This window comes from Camelus ferus, chromosome 9, assembly GCF_009834535.1.
Source record: "Camelus ferus isolate YT-003-E chromosome 9, BCGSAC_Cfer_1.0, whole genome shotgun sequence".
Classification (NCBI taxonomy): Eukaryota; Metazoa; Chordata; class Mammalia; order Artiodactyla; family Camelidae; genus Camelus; species Camelus ferus.
In genome coordinates this window covers 62,682,381-62,699,579 of record NC_045704.1, presented here as the reverse complement: position 1 = coordinate 62,699,579, position 17,199 = coordinate 62,682,381, and the positions used below count along the sequence as shown (strand labels likewise).

Here is a 17,199-nt window from a genome sequence, read left to right as displayed (position 1 = left end):
CAGTGAGAAGTAGGATGCTCATAGTTCATGACGAGTGCATCACAATTTAATCATAGTATAACCTGTGGCTAGATTGTGATCAAGTACCAGTTGAATCAAGTACCTTAAGAACCAAAATGATTGCTGCTCTTGACCGTTACAGCAGTAATAATGGCTATAAACAGAGGTGTGGGTTGGATTATCTTGAGTGCACCAACCGCCTAGAGAAACTGACAATATAAAATTAATGGATTATTATTATTAGAAACTAACATGACAGTATTTAATACAACTTTCAAATAATTTCAGCCTGATAGTCATTTGCAAATAGAACCTTAAAAGAAGGGAACAGTAACATAAAATGCCAAATAAAAATCATACACAAATTTGAAAGATAATATCGCACATATTTAATATTTGAATTTTTCACTCCTGTAATGAAAATTTAAAGCATACAAAGTATCTTCACATTATCTGATGGCCATGATCTTTGTTCGTTAAGAAATATTCCAGACATAGAAAAAAATGTATTTCATTTTGCATTGACATTCATCAAATTGTTGAGTGTGTCCAAAGCATCTTCAAATTGGGCATTAGCCACTGGTCACTCATTTAAACTTGTTTCCCATATTTTGTTTTCTTGCCCTGATTTTGTTTTTGCCATTGAAGTCTATGTTGCTTTTACTTCGGATTTTAGACCAGTTTCTGATTTCAGGGTAAAGTGTGCTATGACATTCCCTTCTTACTGCATTTACTCTCTCAAAGTATTTACAAAGCACTGAAATGCATAGCAAATATCAAATGGTGGAAAATGTCAGAGGACATTGTTGGATAATATTCAGGTAACATTCAGGTCTCCCCACCAATGTTAACAGCATTACACAGAATCACATGTTGAAACTGCCAATTTAGGTCTTACCTAGCCTCCAAAACTTGTCACTTTTTTGGCACATCACTCATAGGCTTTATATAAGTTATAAATATATATGTTCTTACTAATATTGTTTTTGCAAGAATGACCCACCATTAGCAGACAGGGCCCTTACCGCACACTTGCAGCGTGGGAACAGCTGCAGGTAGGACTGGCTGCTCTCCCCCGTGCTTCTGTCCTGGTCCCTGGAAATGTCAAGCTTTAACATTTGATTCTACTTTTCAGTGTTCCCTGCCCTTGTTTTCAATTGATATCAGTAGTTTCCTTTAAACCAGTATCATCTCTATGTCAAATAATTAAGCTTTAATTCTCACAGCAGAATTATAATACTTTTCTTTTCTCATTTTCTCCATCAACTGATTTTTTTTCTTGGAATTTAGAAAAAGTAAATCTGCCACGAGGCTCCAGAAAGGAATTTTTAAATAGAAAAACCAATGTAAATTAGCTATAGCTCTCATATATTGTTGGTAGGAATGCAGGATGGTGCGTCTGCTTTGAAGGGACGTGTTTTTAATAAAGTTACACATACACTTGTCATATGACCTAGTTATTCTACTCTCAGGTATTAACCCAACATAAATTTAAATACACATCCACCTAAAGACATGTAAATTTACAGCAGCTTTTTTTATTTTTATGGTACCTGAAATCTGGAAACAATCCAAATGTCCACCAGTGGTGAGTACATAATCAAATTTTGGTATATCTATACAGTGGAATATCCCAACAAAATGGATGAATCTCAAAAGTGTCATGCAAAATGAAAGAAGCCAGACACAAACCACTACTAGAATCAAATTAAAGTATGATTTAATTTCTATGAGATTCTAATAAGGGCAAAACTATAATGACAATAGATCATAGGCTCCCACAGGGTGGGAGACTGCAAAAGGATACAAGGAAACTTTTAGGGGTGATGGTTCCCAAAATTCGTAGGATTGTACTGTTAATATTAGTGAATTTTATTATAGGTAAATTATATCAAGATAACGAAATAAACTCCCACAATTATATTCTTTTATACCATCAATAATTAGAAGATGAAAATTTACAGAAAGATATCATTTATAGCATCAAGATAGTATAAAAATATTTGAAATATCTAAAAATTAATCTAAAGACCTCTATAAGGTAAAATTAAGGGACATTAAGGAAAATCTAAGTATATTGACAGAGATTTCTTGTTCATGGATTAAAAGACTCAATATGGCGAAGATACCAGTTCACCTCAAATTGATTAATAGATTGAATCTAATTCCATTAAAATTCCAGCATTTTTAGCCTATCTGATTCCAGAATTTATATAGAAAGGCTATGAATAGAAAAAACAAGATAAGTGGACTTGCTTTATTCTATCTCAGGATTTATCACAGCAGTGTAATAATTACATACTGTGATGCAGCTGCAGGAATGTACAGTAGATAAACGGGAGGTAATAGAAAGCCCAGTGATAGATACCCAGTCTTAAATGTGTGTTTCTGTGTAAGATTGCTGTGACAGAGGTGCTATTACTGATCAGAGGGGAAAATAATTGACTTTCAGTAAATCTTGAAGAGGCATTTGGGAAAAAAAGGAAATTGAATTACTACCTCCCACTAGGTCCAAAAAAAATGTTTTAGAACATTAAAGTACTAGGTGTGAAAGGCAAAACTGTAATTTTTTTAAAAAGGATATGGAATATGTCCATGGCCTTGGAAGGGATTTCTTCAACAAGACACAAAAAGCATTCGATCTAAAGGAAAAGACTGATAAATTTGACTACGTTAAAATGAAAAACTTCTGTCATCAAAAGACCACTAAAAAACAAAGGTGAAAAGAAATCACAGAATGGGAGAAGATACTGTTTTGCAACAACATTTGTTTTGATAATGTGGATAAGTTCATATGTGATTCCTAATTAGGTAGGAGAATGATGTCAAGTGATCTGAGATAATGTTAGTTCTTATTTCTTCTTCCCAGCAAGCTAATGTTTTGTATCATCAAGTAGCAGCAGGTAAACATACACTGTACAAACATAGCCAAATGTTGCTTCTACCATATATGATGCCTGTTCACCTCAATTTGGCATCTTTTTTCCACTTGAACTTATGCTTGATCTTAAAATTGTTGTTTGCACATTTTGCCATATCTTCATTTTTCAATAGCCTCAACCCTGCTTGTACCCCTTTCTGCCAAGCTACCTTTTCTCTTCATTTCTTTTTTTCTTACTGTTTTTAAAGACAAAGTATTTTATTTACTCTAATATTTTTATGAGGAGTATAACATATCTTTTAAACTGTATTAATATTTTTATTAGGATTGTTACTGATTTTACTTGTGCCCTGGATACAGAGATCCACCCTACCTTATTTTCTCCATAATCTTCTGTTAGTTTTGGTGCATGATTTTGCAGAAAGCATTATTTCAAGAAAGTATATTTCACATTTTAGCAGAAACACCCCATTTGCAACACACGTATCGATTGGCAAAGGACTGTGGTGCTTTAGTACTAAGACAGTTATTTCACATTTTAACCTCTCTACAATTGGATGCGTCTTGCAATACATGACATCCCTCAACTGTAATTGCCAGGGTTTTTATATCTTTCTTAGGGATAAAATAATGGTGCATTTGGAAGCTGCTGTTTACTTAGATTTGATGAAGTACTGTAGTGTCCAGAATGTAAAGAACTACAATTTTTAAAAAGATAAGCACCCCAAAAGAGAAGTGGCAAAGGACTTGAATAGCCACTTCACAACAGAAGCAATCTCTGTGGCTAGTACATATATGAAAAATGTTTAATCTCATAAGGCATTTGTGCATGAAATACACAGTGAGATGCCTTTACGTATTTAGCATGTTGGCAGAAATTTCAAAACCTGATAACAGGTATTGACATGGACACAAAAGGATGCATATGGTATAATTCCTTTCATGTGAAGTTACAAAACAGGCAAAACTAAGCTCTGTTGCTCAGAAATGCATTACTTCGTTGGTAAAAATATTTTTTAAAAGACAGGAAATCATCACAAGTGTCAAGAAGGTGGTTACGTTGGGGGTGGAGGAAGAGAGAGATTTATGGTTGGAGGCACACAATGGGGCTTTTGGCGTCCTCATAATGTTCTGTTTCTTCACCTGGATGAGTTTGCTTTATTATTACTTGTTAAATTGTACATGTATGTTTTATGTACTTTTCTGTGTATTTCAGAATAAAACAAAAGGGAGGGAGAATGATCAGTTATGTCAGAGGTTGTTGATTGGCCGAGTAATATGAGCACTGAGACTTGACCATTGGGTCAAGCAAAGTGGAAACTACTAATATACATAACAAATTGTCTCAGTGGGAGTGATTGGGGCAATGATCTGATTGGAATGGCACCAAGAGAGAATGAGAGGAGAGGAATTGGAGACTGAGTAAGGAGAACTTAGAGGAATTTTTATGTAAAAAGGACAAAGACAGTATTTACTAGATGGGGTATACAAAGCTTTACATTAAGTTTATAGAGTATCAGAATAGAAAGATGAATTTTCTGGAATGCTGAAGGCAATGGGTAGGGTAGGGGAAGGTAGAGGACTTTTTATGTATACGAGATTATATGTTTTGAGGGGAAGAAGTGAAAATTTATAATACATTTGTAAAGAGAATTAACTTTAAAGCTACTTCGTGAGTCTTGGAAACATATATGTTGGAATCATACATAATGTTTTATATCTATTAATGGAAAGAGTTAAGTTAAGAGCACCATCTCGCTCAATGCCACTTTGCAGAAAGAGAACGAAGCCCAGAGGGATTAAGTGCTCACTCAAAACTGTACCATTAATCATCATCCCAGACTACAATACAGAGTTGCTCCTGCCCCTTGGGTCAGTGTTTTTTTTTAAATAGTGTTATCTGTAATATGGTTTATCCTTAAATTGGGTTTTATATAGTCATTATGTTTTATAGTAGAGTTTATTTGGGTAATATTTCAATTAGCCTTTGCTGTATTACAGACTACCCTAAAACTTAATGGCTTAAAATAACCACCATGTATTATTTCTCATGGTTTCATGAGTTGGCTGAGCTCAACTGGGACCACTCATGTGGCTGCAGTTGTTGGCAGCTCAACAAGGGTTGGAAGGGCTAAAATAGAGTCACTCATATGTCTGGGGCCTTGGTGCTGTTTATTGGCTGGGACTCTCATCATTCAGTGGTCCAGCCTGGATATCCATACATGGTGGTGGGACCATTCCAAGAAGGCAAAGGTGGAAATCTAGACTCCTGAACTTGCACACCATCACATTAAATTATTCAAAGCAAGCCATGAATCCAGTCCAGATTCAAGAGGTGAGGCAACAGGCCCCATCTCTTGTGGGGAGGAGGTTCAAAATATGGGGCCATGTTTTGCCATCTGTCATAGCTACTAATCATAAATTTAATTGTTTTGAATTTATTTTCTAATGTTAACTTTTACTTAACATGGAACTAAAAGCTGTTGATTTGGGCACTCTAACAGTGTATTTTAGTCAGTATATGAGAAACCAAAATTTGACAGTGAAAAAATATGTTAAGAAAAAGGAAGTTACGATTTCTAGATTTTGCGTCCTCTGTAATATAAAACAGATAAAGAAATGGTTGTTTTTATTTAAAAATTGGGTAAAAATAAGGGGGAAATTCATTGCATACAGTCTTTGTTTAGAATATTGGCTTAATCATTGTTTTCTGAGATCATTTACCATTAATGTTTTATCATCATTATTGTGAATCTTTTTCACATGTCACAAAATATAATAGAATGTAATGCCACTAAAAAGTAAAAGCAATCAGTAGCTTCCTATGAATTAATTTATAATGATGGCACAGGTACTGTGCTAATTACATTTGTTTAAAGTTTCACTTAATTTGACAACTCTCCATATTGAGTACCTACCGTGGTTCTCACACTGTGCCAAGACTTGGAGCTCTTGCTGTGAACCAGGTAGACATGGTCCCTGCATATTGCCACACCCTAGATGGGGAATCAAGAAAGGTTCCCTAGGGGGAGGATATAGCTCAGTGATACAGTGTGTGCTTAGCATGCACAAGGTCCCTGGTTCAATCCCCAGTGCCTCCATTAAAAAATAAATAAATAAACCTAATTACCTCCCACCGCACCAAAAAAAAAAAAAAAAAAAAAAAAAAGGAAAAGAAAAATTCTGTAAAGAAACTTTCTAAGCCAGGACCTGAAGGATTGAGTAGGAGTTAGCTGAGGTAAGAGTGGGAAAAGGAATAGGAAAACTTCCAAGGAAAAAGAAAAAGCCTTGGAGATAAGCAAGTGCAAGAAAGCCTAAAAGAACTGGGGCGGGGGTGGAATCTGCTATGGCTAAAGCCTTGACTGTGAAAGGGATGAGGCAAGAAAGAAGCTGGAGAGGTAGAGTCTGGATTTTATGCCAAGGATCATGGGAACCATTGATGGCTTTAGAGGGCTTTTTGCTCAGATTGTTTTGGAAAAGTCACTGGCCCCAGCTTGGGTAAGGAAGGGTCTTGTTTTGGGAAGGGGGTGACCGCAGGAGACCAACAATACAGGCCATAGATAATGGAATGAATTTAGTGAGTATGAGAATGAAGAAAAGTCTGTAAATCCTAGAGGTATTTAGGAGATGGAATCAACCAGATTTGGTGCCTGGAGTAGAGGGAGAAACCCAAGGTGACTGATTCTCAGGTTTCTGGCTTGGAGTGCTGTTAACAGGGAGCACAAGTAGAGGGACAGGCTTGGGAAGGCATCCTCGTGCAGGACAATGCCCCAGCTCTGCTTGCAGCCTGAACCTCTGGGTCTCTTCCTTGGATTCTCTAGTATTTGAAATGACATTTCCAATATCAGTTCATAAAAGTAATAATTCTTGTTTGGTGAAATTTGATTAAAAATATAGCAATGATGCCATAACCTGAATTTATAGCTTGGATCTGAAAGATTTTACTTTGGCATTCATTCCTTAATAGCTAGAAATTTAGTGCTCTGTTGCTGTAGTGAATTTCCTTAAACAGTTTACTTACTGCTTAATTTTTTGAAATTACTTGGAGAATAATGGCTAAGAAGTAATATGTGAATTCCTATCTTAAGCCTTAAGCGCTTTATTCATTAGTCTAAAATAATTACATAATTAATATTTGTTCAGGATTTTTAAATGGAGTTAGTTCACTAAAAGAACTTTAAAAAATTGTTTCTTTTTTTGTCCTTCGTGACTCTAGTAAGTAGAATAAATAGTTTACATTTATGCTAGGGAGGAAAAAAATACGTAAGGTAGCTACATAAAATGAAATCCTTAGTGGATTTATCTTTCCTTCAAATGTTAAGTAATGGTAATTGAGGTTTAAAAGAAGAATTAGCTGTTGGTGTCTTGGAAAGTTAAGCTTCCTTTGACACTAACATTTTAATCTTTGTAATTTTGAATTTCATAGCTGTCTGTAGATTTTATTAAAGTATATTTACTCATCCTACGTTATTTATGGTCCTACTTTTCACCTAGGAATGTTAATTTACCTCAAGTTCTCTGATCATCACTCTAGAAGATATAATATATTCAATAGTCTGTTTCTCTATAAACTGAATTTTCTATTATTCTCAACATTTTGTAAGTTTAAAAGCACTTTACAACCTATTTTTTTCTTGTTTTTTTCCTTAGGCACTACAAGGGCCCCCAGGGATGGGGAAGTACCAGGGGTGGACTATAATTTCATTTCTGTTGAACAATTCAAAGCACTGGAAGACAGTGGAGCGTTATTAGAAAGTGGAACGTATGATGGTATGTCCCCAAATATTGACAAGTGCACTTTAGAAAACTATCTGAATGATTGGAGTTATTTCAGCGGGAATGATCAGTAAAATACCGTTTTTTAAAAGTTTTTCTATCAGTCTTTGGGAACTTTTTTTGATTAGGCTATTTGTAATTTACTAATTAAAATGAGATTAAACAATAAGCAAAAGCATTCCATTGTATTATAAAGTTGATTGTGAACAATATACTGAAATCATTCAAACTGGCCAGTTTGCATATTTCATAGTAATTCACATTCATCAGATGAACTCAGCAAGTTCTTGCGAGTTCTGTTTGTGGCTGGAAATCCAAATACTGTACACTTTTAAAATCTATTTATACCGTGGTTTTCTTGGAGAAAAGAGAATACAGATTGTGAGGAGAGGGGATAACAAAAACAGAAAAACTGGATTTTCTTTTCATAACTCTTTACTCACTTGAGTCTAGGAAGTACTGATTTAAGATCAGTTTCACCTTAAAATTTTTTTTTCCTTATCTAAGACTCTTCACTGGAAAGCTTGTGCACTCCCATAGCACCCTGTACTTTTCCATTATTGCTTTATCACACTATTATAATTGCCCTTTTCTCAAGCTCTGTGGAAGCAGATGTCATGTCTTTCTTGCTCAATATTATCTTCAGTGCCAAGAGATGTTGTTCAATAAGTATCTAACCATGAATGCGACATATCCAGATATGCATTTGTGTTCGGTCCAAAGGAGTAATTCTTCATAATTTTTCTCTTTAGCTGCACTAAGAGCTGAAAACAGGGGAGTCTTCATTTACTTCCTCCTTTTTCTCACAGTTTGCATCCAGTCTGTTACCAAGTCTAGTCATTTCTTCCGTTGTAGCAGCTCTCACAATGCCTTTCTTTTTACTTTCATCACCTCACTGTAGACCCACTGGACTAGCTCATGTCGGCCATCCCCGTGGATCTCATTTGTGCCACTCTCTTCTCTCTCACCAGTCCACCCTGCCTATTGCTACCATGCTGGTCTTCCTCACATGCAGTTCTGGTCATGTCTCTCTCCTCTTCAGAATCTTTAGTGATTTCCTTTTGCCTGCTAAGTTGACCCAGCTACCCTTTCTGGGCTTAGCTCCCAAGTCTCATTCATTCATTTATTAATTTATTTGATCCTTCTTTCATTCATTCAACAACTCATTTATTAAGTACCTACTATGTGCTGAGCACTATCAGAGGGACTAGAGATACTGTGCTGAGCAATATTGAAATGGTACTGCCTGGATAAATCTTAGACCTTAGTGGGGAAGGCAGTCAAAAACAAACAAACAAGCAAAATACCTAAATTGAGATGTTATAAAGGAAACAAAAACAAGGATTGAAAGAAAATAATAGGAATGCCTTATTTAGATCAGATGGCCAGTGAAGACTTCTCAGAGGAAGTGACAGCTGCTTATTTTTTATTTTTATGCAAATAGCCTACTCCCATTCACCTCCCTCTTATAGGCAACCATTCTGATGTGTTTAATATATATGTTTTTGTTTGTATGTGTTCTTGCAAAATGTATGTTGTATCTTGTGCACGTGTATTTCAATTTAACATCTGGACCATGTTTTATATCTCATTAGTTTTTAACTATTTTCCTTATTCCTTTGTTTTTTAGACTCATCTATGTTGTTATACTGTATTTGCACGTAACTGATTGTTTTTTAACACAACACACAACTCCCTGTTGTGAATCCACTGCATTTTACCTGACCGTTTTCCTAGTGATGGACTTCCAGATTGTCTCCAACTCCCCATCACCACAGATAATCTGCAACAAACATTCTCACACAGGTCTTCTCATAGACCTGTGTGATAATGTCTTCGGAATATACATCCAGGAGTAGAATTGTTAGGTTATAAGAGCTACGTATAGTTAATCTGGTACAGTAGTTCTGGCTAGGTCTGCAGGCTGTATTCCCACCAGCAGTGCCCTGGGGCTTGGTTCTGTAGCAGTGACTCCACATTCTCATCAACACTTGGCATTATCCAGCTTTATAATTTTGCCAGTCTGATGGTTGTAGAAGTGGTAAGTCGTTTTAATTTTAGTTTCTCTGATAGTCGGAGAGTTTGAGCAGCTTTTCATATGCTTGTAAGTTTTTTGGACTTCTGAAAATTGCCTATTCATTTGCTTTGTCCATTTTTTTTTAAAGTGGGATCTCAGTCACATTCCAGTTTGCAGACATGCCTTAGATACTTAGATATTTACTTAGATATTAATCCCTTATTGGCTATAGATATTTTCTCCCATTCTGTCACCTAATAACCTTTTTCTGTGTGTCTTCATCAGACAGAAATCCTTAACCTTTGTCTGATTTATTTATTTTTCCTTATGATTTGTGCTTTGAAGTTTTCTGCAAGAAGTCCTCCTCTGCCCTTTGATCACAAAGATACTCTCCTACATTTTCTTCTGTTAAGAACGTGGTATGTGACAAAGTGGCCTATTCTGTGTACTTAATTACTGTGTGTTCAATTCAAAGGAAATGCAGATTGAAATAATAGTCATCCATCATTTCACACCTGTCAGATTGACAGAAATTTTAAAGTCTGATAATTGTGCGAAATGGAAACTCCCATACACAGCTGGTGAGAATATAAATAATACAGCCCCTTTGGAGAACATCTTGGCAATAGCTAGTAAATTCAAAGATGCATGTAGCTCTGACCCAGCAGTGCCCTCTCTGGATGCCTGCTCTAGAAAACCCTTTTTTATGTGCACATGTCGACATGCACCAGAACAGTCATTACAGCATTATTTGAAACAATGAGAGAGTGGAAGCAACTCCCTTTTAGTAGGACAATGAGTAAAATACATTTTAATGTATTCATAAGAATGGACTACTGTATAGCAGTTAGATGAACTAGAGTCTCAATGTACCAGCGGGAATAAGTCTTAGAAGTACAGTTGTGTAAAAAGAAGGTTGCAAAAGGATACATACAGTACACTGTTTAGAAAAAAAAGTATGAAATATTATAAACACTCTATGAAGCTTTTATTAAAACGATAGTATTTATATGTCATGTGTGTATATGCATTTGTCCTAGATGGACACAATATGCAGGGACATGACATACACCAACATTAGGATAATTCAGGGAGAGAGTGGGAAGGACCGAGACTGGAAATTAGGGCTGTAATTGTATATGCGACCATGTATGTATGCCCTTAAAGAGGAAAAAAAGGGAGACCTGAAAGGATCCTGGCAAAAGTTAGTATCTGGGGATGTGTAAATAAATAAGTTACTTACTTATAAATAGTAACACTATTGTCTGGGACTTTTATATAGGTTTAAAATATTTAATAGTTGATTGTTGAATTATAAAAATTTAAAAGTCTTCAGAAAGAAGAAAAATAACTGTGAATAACTATAGTCAAGGTTCACAAACCTCAGAATTCTATGCTTTCCTGTATCTGAAATCTTGATGTTTACCAATAACTCAAGAAAAGTAGATCTAATTTACTAATGAGCAATGCTAGTTTTCTTTTTTAATCTAAGCCAATACTTTTTTAAAATAAGGAAACTGCCAAAATTTATTACAAAGTCTTAAACTCTAATCAGTGATGATGGATATAACAATCACAATATCCTGAAATTTTCTATTTTCACCCTAGAAAAAAGCCAAATCTCCTAGAATTAGATAAGTGTTACTAAGAATACACAGTAAACTGTGTCTCTAGTGTTTCCTGTAAAACTATCATCCTTAGAAAAAAGTAGACTTTTTACTTTGGTCATGGTGTATCCAGATTCCTTGGTAGTGTGATTATTGGACATCATGCAGAAGAAAAAAAAAAAAAAAGAGAGAGAGAGATCCTAGAGCTTCCTAGTCCCCTCTGCTCGGAGCATCTCCACTCCCACTCCCCCAGAGAAGTGTGCACTGGCTTTTTCATTGGCTTCTTGCATTACTTATGGGCCAGAAAGTTTGCAGATATCCTCTTAGACTGTTTAATACAGACCTTTGCATCCATCTGCATGACAGGAGTAACTCTATTTCAAACATGGATTTGGAAGCAAGGGAGTAGTTGAGTGGGGAGGCAAGATGTAGTTGAAAAGTCTAATCAAATTAGTTTGATTCCGTTGTTTTGTCTTGATCATTCTACTGACAATTACTGCTCAAGGTCAAGTTTCCAAAGAATTTATCTTAATACTTTCCCCCTGAAAGCATGCAAGACTTAATGTAAACCATGTTTTTTATAGATTTGCCTCAGTGATACAGTAAACAACCTATACTTTTTTTTTTTTTTTTTTGTCCAGGAAACATAATCCATCATGTACCCCATCAATTTACCTTGTGTGAATTGAGCATCTTAATTACCTCCTTATGAGTCAAGGAATTTGATTAAGAGATGTGATTTTTAAAAAAAGACGACGAAGATCATGAGTATTTTACTCCCTGGCCATACTTATCTTTCTGTAGCATCAGTATAGTGATTGATGTAAGGTCAAAACTAGCAAGAGCCACAAACTGTTAATGTAGCTCAACCCATTGGGTACTTGCCTATTGTATGTGGCTGCCTAGTGGAGACCAGCGTGGCAAATAGAGAAGATACTCCGTTGTTTCCATTCTATTCTGGGACATTTCATTTTTACTGCAAAAATGGTTGGCTTACAAGACTTAACATATTAAAGTTAAAGTGTTTCTTGCTTTCCTAAGAGTAAGCCAATATTATGCTAATAAAGTCTCTATTTGTTCACTGTCAGATAAAATTATATCATTAAAATGCTCAGAAAAACTTAAAAATTACTTTTATATGAACAGCTTACATTTCACCAACAGACTGGTTGGTTCTGAGCTTTATCCTTTGCCTGCCTATTTCCTTATTTTACCAAAATAGTTCATTATGTTACACATCAGAATAAATTTATTTGAGTTAGTTTTCTCCTCCTTTACTCCCACTTTTTATGCCAATTAGTCTTACATGAGAACACTGACGCATTTAAATTCACAAATTAGACCCTAATATAGAACCCATGCAAAGCAAGCCTAGTAGGAAGTAAATAACCTACATACGTGTAAAGTCAGCTTCCTGGCCTTAGCACAAGTAGCTTAAAATGTTAGATAATGTTAGATAATATGTGGTGAAGAGCACTTGAGAAATTAGTTCTTTCTGGTTTCTCTACCTCCTCCTCTCCCAAGAAAAAGTGTTTGTGCCTCCTTTTGGCCGATGGTGGGTATTCAAAAACTTCAGTGTAAGGTAACAGGGCAGAGACGTACACTAGGTCATATTGTTCTGACTCTCAAGTCAGCATCAGTACTTTCAGCTGCTGTTATTTTCTCCACTTCAGGAAACTTCTATGGAACTCCCAAGCCTCCAGCAGAGCCCTAGCCCTTTCCAGCCAGATCCGGTTGATCAGGTCCTCTTTGATAATGAGTTTGACACAGAATCCCAAAGAAAACGAACCACATCTGTCAGCAAGATGGAAAGAATGGACAGCTCTCTTCCTGAAGAGGAAGAAGATGAAGACAAGGAAGCTGTCAATGGCAGTGGAAATGCAGGTTAGTAAATAGATGAACAACTTAAACTGATCTTCCAGGTTGACTGTAACATGACTACTGAATTGGAAGTAGTAAAAATTTTTCACAGAGCAAATGCAGAGCAAGTATGGGATTCTAAGGGTTTGTTTTTTTTTTTCAAGGTTTTGTGTGAAACAAAGTGTACCTCTGTCTTGTGAGCTGACGTGAGCTGCCCCAAGTGGCAGTTTTGATAAATCAGTTATAGGCTCTCATTAGTAATACTATATATATGCCATTACCCTGAAGCTTAAAAGATTTGAGATTCATTTCTGATGCTTGAATATGAGAGTTTTGTTGGCCTAAGTCCTACTTTACAGAACATGAACAAAATGTAGATGTTTTAAGATACAGCCTTCAAACAAAACAAAATACAGAGATGTGGAGATATGCTAATAAAAATTATCTGAAAGGTTTCTTAGCAATATTTTGAGTTTTAGATTTTGAATCACTCAAAGAAAATTTCCAAACTTGACTGTCATATTTTTCATTAAATGCAAAACCAATAGAAATTTAAGGGTAGAGAATCCACCTTTTGAGTACCCCTAAATAATGGATTGACTGCTTAAGAGATTCTTATACTTATAATTAAGAGTATAAATAGGAAACCACAGAATCACAGCAGAACTGATTTCAGTGCTATTATAATAATTCCATTAAAAACAGTAAAATATAAGCTTCATAAGGGCTGGAATTTTTGTTTGTTTTCTTCATTGTTGTAGCCCTTGAACCATAAACAGTGCTTGGCACATAGTAGAAACTAAAAAATATTTTATTGGTACCTGGTAAATGAATGAATTTGATCATATCCCCAAATTTGCACAATACATTACCATATTATGTTCTCAAATGCTTTCCTTCATCAGTTATTAAAATTTGCTGTATATATTGTATCTCTGGTTGTAATACATTCATTGCTTGTGTCCCCTCCAGAGTGCGAGACCTGTTTTATAGTTCTAACACCTCACATAGTTATGTCACATGTATGTTCAATGAATTACACCAGTATATTTGAGTAAAAACAGCTCTAAAAAGGTTTAGGTGAATTCATGTCTAATTCTTTAGGGATCATTAAGGGAAATCATCATATCCTGGAGTCTTTTGATGTTGATTTCAGTTTTGCTCGCCCACAAAATTAGGTCTGTTAACATTTTAAAATGCCTAAAACTGGGATTAGAGACCTTGACTCCATCCCAATATGGGAATTTATACATTCTTAATTTGAAGGAAAAGAAAATGCCCTTTTTTAACTTCCTGATGCAGAGCCTTTCAGTGACCACTACAGTTCCCTTGGAGGTAAATGTATCTATAATCTCCATAGTTTATGCCTGTCATGTAAGCCAGTTGTTAAACCAGATGTTACATAACCTTTAATGTTAATATTTAAAGGGAATGCATCCAAGAGTGTGTGGGAGGCAGTTTGTATACTCTCTCTGTGTGTAGATACCATAAGACACTTCCACTGGATTATATGTTTCTTTGTAACAGAAAATATTCAGAATATTTTAATGAAAAAATAATAAAAGGCATGCTCACAGTCCTTAGTGTTTTCTGAATAAGTACTAACCATAGTTGTTAACTTATTCAAAGTTGGGAAATGTGCTTTGTGTATTGCTTTGTGGGACTAGAGTCCCTACTTTGAGAACTTGGGAAATGGTTGGGGATGGAAGTTGGAGAGGATAGGTAGAGATTTGCTTGTATATACCGATATGTATATTATTGTGTCTCGCTGAAGAATTGACATAGGAATGCTAATGTGCCCAAACAGGATGACACATGTTATGTAATAATGGTAAAATTTTTTCTTAGAGGTGGTGTTATTTAAACAACATTTTCAAATTATTAGCTATTAAGGAAACTCCTTTATGCAGTCTCTTGAAACTATATTCAGAAAAGCATTATGGCTCATATAGGTGCTTTTGCTTTTCTCCAGCATATTTAAATCCTAAGAACAGAGCTCCCCTCCAGATTGATTTATACTTGGAGTGCCTTTTAATTTCTATCACTTCTTCTGCGTAGAGAATAAATCATGTGTTTCATTCAAATGATTTATTCAGCAAATACTTACTGAGCACTTACTAGGCTACTAAGTGCTTGGCATTGTTCTAAAAGGCTGGGAATAAAGCAGTGAACAAAACAGACAAAACCCCCTGTCTTTGTGAACTTTACCTTCTGGTGAGAGCCACATACTTATCCAACATAAATGAATAACGTGTAGTATGTCAGATGGTGCTAAAGAGAAAAAGCAGAGGAGGAGAAGGATAAAAAGTAGTGGTGGCCACGTTTTGCAATTTTAGATAAAAGTGTCAGAGAAGAACTCACTGAGAAGAGGACATTGAAAGACGTGAGGGAATAAGCTCAAAGTATCTTACAAGAGAACGTTCCAGCCAGAGAGAATTATAAGTACAAATGCCCTGAGGTGGGAGCGTGCCGGCATTATTCAGGCAACAGCAAGGAAACCAATGTAGCTGGATACAATGTGGGCGATACGATATACATGGTTGGGGCAGACTGCTGGAAGGGGATAGAATAGAACAGTAAACAGTGAGGTCAGTCAGATAATGATTGACGGCAGTGGTGGAAATACATATTATATAGGATCTTAGAGGTCATTGGCAGAATTCTGCTTTTTATTCTTAGATGAGAAGCCATTATATGGTTTTGAGTAGAAGAGTACCATGATAAAACAGGTCTGACCAGGCTCGTTCTGGCTACCATATTGAGAATAGGCAGTAGGAGGGTAGTATTGGGCATAAACAGGGGTGCTAGTTAGGAGGTTATTGCAGTAATTTAAGTGAAAAATAGTGGCTTAGACCTAATGAAAATATGAGAGGTAAGAAGTGGCCTGAACCAGTAACATTCACTGACAGACTGGACATGAGGTATGAGAGAGCAGAGTCAAGGATCACTCCAAGGGTTTTAACCTGACTATCTAGAAGAATGGAGTTGCATGTATTGAGGTGAGAAAGGTTTTATGAGGAGTCAGTTTGGGTTGGGAAAGGGAGCTCAGGTTGGGATATTTAAGTTTGAGATGTCCATTAGATACACAAATGGAAATGTCATGTTTGAAGTTGGATTGAAAAGTCTATGTTCTGGTCTAAAGATATATGTTTGGACACCATCAGCCTATAGAGCTTATATAGCAGTGACACTGCATGAGATTACCCAGAGGGTGAGTGTAGAAAGAGAAGAGGTCCAAGGACTGAGCCCTCAGAAGGCACTCTGATTATATGGAGACTAGGGAGCCCAAGAAGAGCCAGTGAGTTAGAAGGAAGACCAGGAGAGTGTAGTGTCCTGGAAGCCAGGGGAAGAGAGTTTCAAGCAAGGGCATGATCCACCATGTCAGAAGCTACTGATAGCTCAAGCAAAATGGGCGCTGAGAATTGATCATTGGGCTTAGCTATGTGGAGATGATTGATAGATCATCCTTGATAAGAACAGTTTTATTGATGAGAGATCAAAGGATTGTTGGAGTCAGTTCTAGAAATAAATGGAAAAATGAAAACTTCTTCAAGGAAGGTTTGTTGTAAAAAGGAGAGAAATGAGATGGTTGCTAGAGGGGAAAGAGAATTGTTTAACTTCCTTTTAATGAATGGAGAAATAACTTGTTTTTATGTGGGTGGATATGATCTACTAGGTAAGAAAGATTGGTGACGAGAGAGAGTTGCTGTGGGCAGGAGGGGTTAGAGGTATCTGCTAGAAGCACAGAGAGTTCTTCCATAGTAATGGTAGGTGGAGTAAAGGGGCAGAGTTGCTGTGTAAATACGATGGTGGGAATTTGTGGAAGTTCTCTTCTGCTTGCTTCTCTTTTCTCTGTGAAACAGGAACCAAGGTCATCAAATGAGATTAGGGATGAGGCAGAAGTAGAGAAGGAAGGTATGAAATTGTTATCCAGGGGAGTGTTAGGGTGAATGAACTAAAGAAATGCCCTATGATTGTCATACATCATTGAATAACTTCTTGCGATTAGTGATCATGAATTAAAAGTGAAATAGTGTTTCCTGTGTTCACCTACATGT

At 36.1% G+C, this 17,199-nt stretch overlaps 1 protein-coding gene across 1 annotated transcript in view; it reads left to right on the top strand.

Annotated features, from left to right (window-relative positions):
- Positions 1-17,199, top strand: part of MAGI3 (membrane associated guanylate kinase, WW and PDZ domain containing 3) — a 219,058-nt gene that overhangs the window by 136,887 nt on the left and 64,972 nt on the right. The window contains 3 exon segments of the mRNA XM_032486989.1: positions 7,532-7,651; positions 12,955-12,989; positions 12,991-13,165. Coding sequence (XP_032342880.1) covers positions 7,532-7,651; positions 12,955-12,989; positions 12,991-13,165 — 330 coding nt within the window.